This window comes from Coregonus lavaretus (genome assembly GCF_964263955.1).
Source record: "Coregonus lavaretus genome assembly, chromosome: 16".
Lineage (NCBI taxonomy): Eukaryota > Metazoa > Chordata > Actinopteri > Salmoniformes > Salmonidae > Coregonus > Coregonus lavaretus.
The window spans coordinates 30,975,034-30,984,500 of record NC_140003.1 but is presented as its reverse complement, the minus strand read 5'-3'; the positions used below and the strand labels follow the sequence as shown (position 1 = coordinate 30,984,500).

Genomic DNA, 9,467 nt, shown 5'->3' with positions numbered 1-9,467 from the left:
ACCTGGAAGTCGTAGGGTTGCAGCTCCTCCAACCAGCGGGCGATCTGACCCTCTGGCTCCTTGAAGGAGAGAAGCCACTGCAGGGCGGAGTGATCCGTCCGCACCACAAACGGCAGGCCCCCCAGGTAGTACTTGAAATGGCGTACTGCTGCCACGACAGCCAAAAGCTCCCTCCTTGTCACGCAGTAGCGTTTTTCAGCCTTATCAAAAGTTCTGCTGTAATAAGCTACTACGTGTTCCCAGTCAGAACCACGCTGAGCCAGCACAGCCCCCAAAACCTCATTGCTTGTGTCGGTGTCCAAGATAAACTGACGGTTCGGGTCTGGTGAGGACAGGACAGGGGCCTCCACCAGGGCACGTTTGAGGGCCTCAAACGCCCGCTGGTGCTCTTCGGTCCACTGAAAAACAGTGTCCTTCTTGAGAAGGTGGTTCAAAGGAGCTGCTATCCCCGCAAACCCTTTCACAAACCTACGATAGTAGGATGCCAGACCCAGGAAGCTCTTAACCTCTTTTTTTCCCCTTGGAATTGGCCACCCCCTCACAGCCTCCACTTTGTCTGGCATCGTGCTGATGCCCTCACCACCCAGCTGATGACCCAGGAACGCCACCTCCCTTTGCATGAAATGGCACTTTTCCGGGTGTAATTTTAGCCCCGCCCCCGAGATCCTCTCCAGCATTCGCCTAAGTGCCCCCAGTGCCCCCTCAAACGATGTGCCGTGCACCAATATGTCGTCTAGGTACACGACACATTCGTCTCTCGGAACCCCCGCCAGCACTCTGTCCATGAGCCTCTCAAAGGTGGCAGGAGCATTACAGAGGCCGAACCACAGCACCTTGAACTGCCAATGGCCCCTATCCGTGGAGAAGGCAGTTTTTTCCCGTGCCCCAGGCGAGAGGGGCACCTGCCAGTAGCCACTGTGCAGATCAAGGGAAGAGAACCACGAGGACCCTCTGACGTGGTCTAGCGACTCATCGATCCTCGGTATGGGGTAAGAGTCTTTAGTGGTGACAGAATTTAGGCCCCTGTAGTCCACACAAAACCTAAGTTTACCCCCTTTCTTAGGCACCATGACGACCGGCGCGGACCATGGGCTATCTGATGGCTCAATGAAATCAGCCCGCAACATGTCAGCAATAGCTGTGGCTGCTGCTTCCCTCTTGGCAAGGGGAATGCGACTGGGACGAATTTTAATGGGTTGGTTGTCCCCAGTGTCGATGTCGTCCTGAACCAGGTGCGTTTGCCCTACCTCATCTTCCCCCCAAGCGAAGCTATCTTTAAAGTCAAACAGCAGCTGCTTTAACTGTCTCTGTTGTCTCTCATCCAGACCTTGACAGTTTTTCAGCCACACAGCCTCAACGGCGTCGATAACTTCCTCCTTCCCCCCGTCGGGCTGATGGGGTGAAGGAGCCAGTGTGTTTTGGGCTACTGGGCTGCCTGTGCTTGCACCATTATGGGAAGTGAAGGTCGTTGCTGCCGGAGACAGCTGCTGGGATGGCACAACGACCAAGGGAGCAGCCGGGACGACCAGTGGAGTTTCGGCAAGCTTGGAGGAAGACGGAGGGACAGCCCTGCCCCCTGCTGGCCCTCCCGAAGGCGACATTCCCACTGTGCCCCCCCCCCCCCCCCCGACAGCCTCAAAGTGCCCGAAGCTAAGTCCAACTGAGCCCCACAGTTTTTCAAAAAGTCAATTCCCAGTATACAGGGGTCCTGTACTGCTGCTACCCACACCGGACACCCCACAGTTCTCCCCCCCACAGTCACAGACAACCGACACTTCCCTAACATGGGGGCTAGTTCCCCCGTGACAGTCCGTAGCTGGACAAGGGTCGGCTCCACCCGCACCCCAACAGGTAGTATATGTCTGGTCTCACCAGGGTTACTGTAGAGCCCGTGTCGACCAGGGCCAAACATTCCACCCCCTCTACCTTGACGATGACATTGCAGAAGTCCCCAATGGTGGTACGTCCCACCACAACTACCGGACTAGGAAACACGGTGGCAGCTACACCCTGGGGAAGCAGGTCCCCACCCTCTTGCCTGCGCTGCCGGGTACCTCTTCTGCTTACTGTGGATTCGGGGGCGGAGGGGTGGGCCCACGCTGCCCCCTGCGCGAGAACCCGCTGTCGTTTCCCTGGTGATGGGAGAATCTGCCACACTCCCGCTGAATGTGGCCAGGCTGGCCACAACCCCAGCAGACAATGGGAGTTGAGCTGACACTGCGATGTTGTCTGGAGCCCCTCTCAATGACAAGCGAAGCGGTCTTGACTAACCCGCCCAACTCGTCGACCCACTCTGGTTTGGTGACCCCCGGCACCCTGGCCGCCGCTGCTCTCACCTCTGGTTGACTGGCAACCTCCACTCTCACTCCCTCACCCCAGATCAGCTCCCTCTTCCTGGCTATCTCCACTGCAGCCCGCAGAGATGCTGGGTCCGACATCTGAACATGCTTACCCAGTTCGGTGGGGGAGAGTGCTCTAATAAAACTGTCCCGTGCCAGCTCGTCTTGCACCCCAATCGGCATAGTTGCATAAGCCCGCCTGGTGAGGCTCAGAATATCACTTGCCAACGCCTTTAATGATTCCCCCTGAAGTCTCTTTTTGTTACTCAGTTCAATCCGCAGCATGTTGGGCTGTGCATCGCTGCCGAAACGGCCCCCCAATGCCTCCACTAGCGCACCATAGTCGCCCCTCTCGTCCGGGGCTAGCGTTAGCAGGCATTCCGACGCCTCCTCTGCCAGGCTCAGGGCAAGCTGTAACCCTTTCGTCTCGTCAGACCACCTCCCGGCTCTAGCCAACAACTCGAATTGAGTGAAAAAAACTTCCCATTTACCTTGTCCATTGAATTTGGAAGTTTAGCCGCTACCGTGGCTAATGGCAATAGGGCGCTGCCATCTCTGTTTACATAAGGAGGCCCAGCCATTTCCGCACGCGGTGACGTCGATATCTCCGTCGCCGTGACGTCTGTTCTGGTCGAGCGGTTTGAAGGAAAACCTGCCCGTTCTGCCATCTTGCTGACTGACAATTTAACTTCCGCCATGTGGCTCTCCAGCTCTTCTACAGCCGTCGTCGCCTGACCCTCCCGACCGGGTACACCCGAGTCCACAACGGACACTTTGTCCGACTCTTCCTTAATTTTCCGCCTAGCGCCGATCATCATGACCGTAGATGCGAGTCACGCTAAAGCTAACCACGGCCTATACTGAAACAGCTAACTCGCCTAATCTCGATCTATCCCGTCGTTCGAAAGCACTTCTGACACCAATGTAATGACCCAGCTGGGTCATAAAGTAAAAGAGAGACGGGCACCAGGTGTACAGGCAGAACACAGGTTTATTCCTGAATGGGCTATTGTTCAGGCCACAGCCCACGCCGCTAAACCTCGAACATACACAAATATAACATGTCAAGTCAAGGGTCCAAAACAGAAGAGAGAGAGATGAGACCGTAACCCCTATTTAAGCATTCCAAAACCCCGCGGGATTACCCATCATACCCCCCCCAACCTTTCCATCTGTCCTGGCATATTTAACCCCTGCTAGCACCCATGAGAACGATAACACACCCACGAACACAGAACACAATACCGGGTCGTTACAATACTGTTGATATTCATGCATTTGTCAGAAGTCTTTGGATTTGCCCATTATTTTCACCAATCCAGGGCCTCTTGGAACGGTGCACTCCCTACCCGGGGAAATAACAGTGTTGAAAGCATCTGATATTGAAGGATGTTCGTTTGGCTCGTTTCGAAATAATTGGTCTACTTTTGGAAGATTTCAAAGTATGCGTTGTCCGTCTCGCAAGGAGCCTTCAACCGCAAGGGGCCATTGCGACTTCACTCCGTTGTCGACGTCCCCATTGAAATGCATGACATACAGTGCAATATAACGAAGTGTTTATGGGGAATGTGAACGAGGTTGTAGAATTTGTCCTGCTTTGCCTTGTCATCGGAAATCGATTGGGTCTATATCGCCGAGGCTCCTCAACTGTTTATAGTCTATCCGATTCTCCTTACAGCCAGACAAGCCTGAATACGCCTGATCTCAGAAGCCAATCAGCGTCGAGTATGGTTAGTAGTTGGATGGGAGACCGCCTGGGAATACCAGGTTCTGTACGTTTTTTGCTCCAGTAGGGTGCACTTTTTTTTAGCAATGTTGCGTCAAGTTTTAGGGCTCTATTCAATCCGTATTGCGGAAGAGTAGCTTTACAGCTTGATTGAAATGTAAAGGTGTCATTTCAGAATGGGGACCACTGTAGCTCTGCTGGTGATGCTGTTCTGTCTGTCTGGAGCATGGGCTCAGTGAGAAAGTGGAGGAGTCAGAGAGATTAAATCACTCAACAGGGGGCAGAGCAGGTTGAGTGAGTTTCAGATCGAAAGTAGAGGGACTAACCCACAAGCAGACGACCAGCGGCCAGACCACCACCACCGCTGACATCTGGACTGAGCTGAAAGAGCTGATAGACATGGTGGTGCAAGAGAGTGGAGCTGAGGAACATGGAGGCCAGACTGGAGAGAAAGAGAGAGTGCAGGTATTGTACCTTGTATGAATATGGAAGTTAATGTGGTTTATCAAGTGGAGTTGAGATAATTGATTTCTTCCCATAATTCCAACACACGCAGTGGAGCTGTCAGCCATGGTGGCCAGAGTGACAGCCAGTGAGAGAATGGTGGAGGAACTAGAGAGAGAGAGAGAGAGAGAGAGAGAGAGAGAGAGAGAGAATTATGCAGGTAAAATACACCTTTCAATGGAAGAATGTATACTGAACAAAAATATAAACACAACATGTAAAGTGTTGGTCCCATGTTTCATGAGCTGAAATAAAAGATCCCAGAAATGTTCCATATGCACACAGATTTCTCTAAAATGTGTTTACATCCCTGTTAGTGAGCATTTCTCATTTGCCAAGATAATCCATCCACCTGACAGGTGTGGCATATCAAGAAGCTGAATAAACAGCATGATCATTACACAGGTGCACCTTGTGCTGGGGACAATAAAAGGCCACTCTAAAATATGAAGTTGTCTCACAACACAATGCCACAGATGTCGCAAGTTTTGACAGAGCATGCAGTTGGCATTGCTGACTGCAGGAATGTCCACCAGAGCGGTTGCCAGAGAATTGAATGTTCATTTCTCTACCATAAGCCACCTCCAATGTCATTTTAGAGAATTTGGCAGTACGTCCAACCGGCCTCACAACCGCAGACCATGTGTAACCATACCAGCCCAGGACCTCCACATTTTGCTTCTTCACATGCAGGATCGTCTGAGACCAGCCACCCGGACAGCTGATGAAACTGAGGAGTATTTATGTCTGTAATAAAGCCCTTTTTGTGGGGAAAAACGAATTCTGATTGGCTGGGCCTGGCTCCACAGTGGGTGGGCCTGGTTCCCATGTGGGTGGGCCTATGCCCTCCCAAACTCACCCATGGCTGAGCCCCTGCCTAGTCATGTGAAATCCATAGATTAGGGCCTAATTAATTCATTTCAATTGACTGATTTCCTTAGATGAACTGTTATTTAGTAAAATTGTTGCATGTTGCATTTATATTTTTGTTCAGTATAAAATTATTTGTATTTTGTACAGGACAAAGTCCATTGTTTGTGTGGTTCTTCTAATCCCAGCACAAGAATTGGAGCTATCTGCCATGGAGGCCAGAATGACAGCCAGTGAGAGAACGGTTGATGAACTGGAGAGAGAATGCAGGTAATGGAATTGTGACACAGTTGAGAATATTCTTAGTTTAAGCCTAATCTATGGTTTTAAAAAATGTAGACACTGTCTGAAATTACCCTTTGTTCACCAATAGACCAAAGCTGGCCTTCTCCGCTGGTTTAGGCCTAGAAGCTGTAGGACCCACACTTACACAGTGGTCTACAGTAGAATTATCACCAACATTGGCAAGGCTTACAACCCAACTACAGGCACTGATCACATTAACCTACTCACTCTGAATCTATCTACAGTCTAACATTACTATAAGTGTCAATGAGAGACGGACAGTGCTGATATCACCTTGCTTCTCCTTTAATACAGTTATCTTCACATCACCAGTGAGAGGAGTCTACTACTTCAAATACACTGTCAACGATTGGAGCAGTTCTCATTAAATGAGTGTATATTTTTACCATAATGACCAGCAACTTATTTGTAATGTGGAACCCATTAACCATAATGGCTATTATGAGTTAATGTGTTGTCTCTAGAGCTGGAGGAGGGGGCTGTGGTCTAAATGAGTCTCCCCTCAGGCCATGGACTCTGTAACATATTCAGTGGCATCCTGCTCTTCCCTATGTGAAGAGAACAACAATTTCAATGCTGTAATGATGAACTCAGCTTTCTGATGTAAGCAGTACCTGCCCTAAACTCGTCCAATGTTCCTTTATAACCAATAAATAGAAAAGCAAACATGACTCCAGTCTCAGTTGAATTAAGGCAATAAAAGGTTACAAAATGTTTGAAAACGAACTGTGGCAATTTCAAACGATCATAGCACCTACTTCTTGAATCATTGAAATGCATTTTCATCGTTCTGTAGATATATTTCTCTCCGCCAGAGGGCACAATTATAAATAACGTCATCAAACCGTCCACAACACCGCGCTGGACGCGTGACGCTCTTTTCTGATTAAATTGAGTCAGTTAGGTGGGGGGGACACCGTCTTTGTGTCGAATTCCCAACTTCAATCCGACAAAATGATCATCTACAAGGACATCATCACTGGTATGGACGAATATATCATATGCCCGTGAATGTCTTTCCTTGAAATTATGCTGTATCATGGTATCTGTATTTAGAATTAACTGACCGGGTCTTTCAAGGTTCCCAGCGCTGTGAAACCTGCCAAAGGCAAAGGCCTTGTACAGGCCCACACGTAACCTTCAGTTGTGTATGATTTTACCTTAACCTATTTTACACTAATACACACACTGAGGCTTTTAATAAAGAAAATGGGACCGTTTGATAATGTAACAACAGGTGAAGGTTTACTTATGGTGACGCCTATGAGCTAGATTGTGCGCGTCCTATAATAAACTCAACAGGTGCAGCTAACGGTACATGGCATACCGGTATGTGGATATTAGCTTGTGCTATAGCCAGTCTGCAGCTGCTTTCTATGTGTGCGCTGTCAAAAGGTGCGGTCAACGAACACCAAAACACTCAATCACTGTACAGTCGACATTCCACCCACTGGTCATTTGCACACATACTATTAGCATGACAGTATGCTTCTAATCCAGTTATGTTAGCTTTGTAAATCTAGCAGCTCTTGCTAGTACCACAGCAGCGTCTGTAGCCGGTCTGTCAGCCGTCTAACAAATAGGATTAGTGGGCATGCTCAGCTATGTTATCCGGCGGCAGCAGGGCCCTGGCCTGGGGAAAGTCTGTACAAGGCCTGAGGCCAACCACATGACAACTTTGTAACTGTAAACTATTAATATGGTTTCAATTAATTCTGTTTTTATTGCAGGGGATGAAATGTTCTCAGACATTTACAAGATCAAAGAATCACCAAATGGAATCTTATTCGAAGTTGAGGGAAAGGTGCGTCTCCAATGCAGGTATATGCTCTCTGAGTTTTGGGGGTGACAGGTGAGGTGTATCAGGATTTGGAGCCAGTAATTAAGTTGGGTATCATCTCATAGCTTGCCCTAAAACAGAGTTTACAAAGACTAGTCCTATCAGATGGTCTTGAAGTACAATAAGGTGTTTAAAGTATTGAGACCCAACCACTGAGTGACTCAGCACTCACTCTCCCCCCCTTCCTATCTGCCTCCGGTCCTCCCCCTATCCTCCCTTCAGATGGTCAGTAGAACGGAGAACATCGATGACTCTTTGCTGGGGGCGAATGCGTCGGCGGAGGTGCAGGATGACAGCTGTGAGTCCAGCACGGTCAGTGGAGTGGACATCGTTCTCAACCACAAACTGCAGGAGACATCCTTCACCAAGGACTCATACAAGGGATATATCAAGGACTACATGAAGGCGTGAGTGTGTTAGCGAGGGGTGTGTGGTGTGATGTATGTGAAAGGACTAGGCCGGGTTAGCCCTATCAGTCCCCCTTTGCGCCTGCAAAGCTGTAATTGTACTTATGTAGATTAAAAATGTCCCTATTTGAAATTAAATGCAATTTAAGGTGTGTGTGTGTGTGTGTGCAGGATCAAGGCTAAGCTGGAGGAGAACAACCCAGACAGAGTGAAGCCCTTCATGACTGGAGCTCAGGAGGAGATCAAGAAGATCATGGGCAACATGAAGAACTACCAGGTAACCAACCATCTACTACTCCCAACAGCCCAGTCAGTTACACATGTTCTGCCCAAGCTTGCTGGGTATTCATAGACTTGAGAACCTGGGGTGTATTCATTACGCCGGTTCTCTTTCATTTGGTGTCGCTCCTTTTCCCCTTATTTCTGTTTCCCAAATCTCTCTCCCTCACTCGCTACCCTCCTGCTCCCACCTCACTCTCCACCACTCTCTCTCCATCCCCTCTCCCTGTAGTTTTTTACAGGTGAGTCTATGAACCCAGATGGTATGGTTGGTCTGCTGGACTTCCGTGAGGACGGCATCACTCCCTTCATGACCTTCTTCAAAGACGGCCTGGAGATCGAGAAATGCGTGAGTCCCTTTAGTCCGGTCTACTCGTGTAATAATAACACTTAATTATGTTATAACCAGTCTACTTGTATGTTATAATCATTGTCCTTCCTCCTCTCTTTCATAGTAATACTCTGGAATCAGAACTTTGTTTCTATTGGCTGCTGCATCTCATCTGATCCACGACCAGTGACCAACCAGACGACTCTTCTGCATTACGTTTGGAATGGAAGTACAGTACCAGTCAAAAGTTTGGACACACCTACTTGTCCAAACCTTTGACTGGTAGTGTATTATATGATGCCCAAACCAAGTCATGTCTATGGGGTTGACAGAAGGGGTGCTGTGACAGTATTACGGTATTATTTCTATTGATCTTATTGATTATGGTGTTCAACTTTGAGTATTGCAGTGTTCTGTTAACTGGTATATTCAGGAAGTACCGATCAGAACATTCAGATAGAAATGTATAGATTAGAGCAGATATGCCTCTCTGTCATGCAGAATACACAATATGTTACATTTCTAACTGGGACATTCTATATGTCACACACAGTTTGCTGCTGGATGATTTGTTTAACTCTGCGAAGACAGTGTTTCAGGTCACTGATTGGTTATTCATTAATTGGTTATTTATTGTTGATTAATTAACTATCAGGCCTCCATTTGCTTGGTTTACAGTTACATTAGATGTGACACCCTTACTAAAAGTAGTGGGATAGCTTAGGACTTTCTGATTAATAAATAAAACACTGGATAAAACCTAAACAGATGTAGTGTTATTCTGTCAGAAAATGTAGATGCAACAGTCATTAGATTCATCAAATATCATTTGATGTTACACCATTGGTCTTTTTGTTGAAAAAAT

The 9,467-nt window shown here is 48.2% G+C and overlaps 1 protein-coding gene across 2 annotated transcripts; it reads left to right on the top strand.

The window, feature by feature from the left end:
* Nucleotides 1–6,667: 6,667 nt before the first annotated feature.
* Nucleotides 6,668–9,349, top strand: LOC311143486 (translationally-controlled tumor protein homolog). Of its 2 annotated transcripts, XM_084179313.1 has the most exons (6): nucleotides 6,668–6,727; nucleotides 7,476–7,549; nucleotides 7,808–7,992; nucleotides 8,164–8,269; nucleotides 8,504–8,620; nucleotides 8,727–9,349. In XM_084179313.1, exons 1-6 carry the CDS (start codon nucleotides 6,700–6,702, stop codon nucleotides 8,727–8,729), a joined length of 513 nt encoding a protein of 170 aa, XP_084035439.1. In that variant the 5' UTR covers nucleotides 6,668–6,699; the 3' UTR covers nucleotides 8,730–9,349. The 2 variants fall into 2 exon arrangements, with proteins under 2 accessions (XP_084035439.1, XP_084035438.1); XM_084179312.1 differs by lacking the exon at nucleotides 6,668–6,727 and having other exon boundaries at nucleotides 7,477–7,566.
* The last annotated feature ends 118 nt before the right edge of the window (nucleotides 9,350–9,467 follow it).

Bases quoted from the DNA above. Each gene is read 5' to 3' on its own strand.
- LOC311143486 (XM_084179313.1), top strand. From the start codon at position 6,700: ATGATCATCTACAAGGACATCATCACTG. The intron at 7,993-8,163 runs GTGAGTGTGTTA...GTGTGTGTGCAG, and splicing joins ATCAAGGACTACATGAAGGC to GATCAAGGCTAAGCTGGAGG. The intron at 8,270-8,503 runs GTAACCAACCAT...CTCTCCCTGTAG, and splicing joins GCAACATGAAGAACTACCAG to TTTTTTACAGGTGAGTCTAT.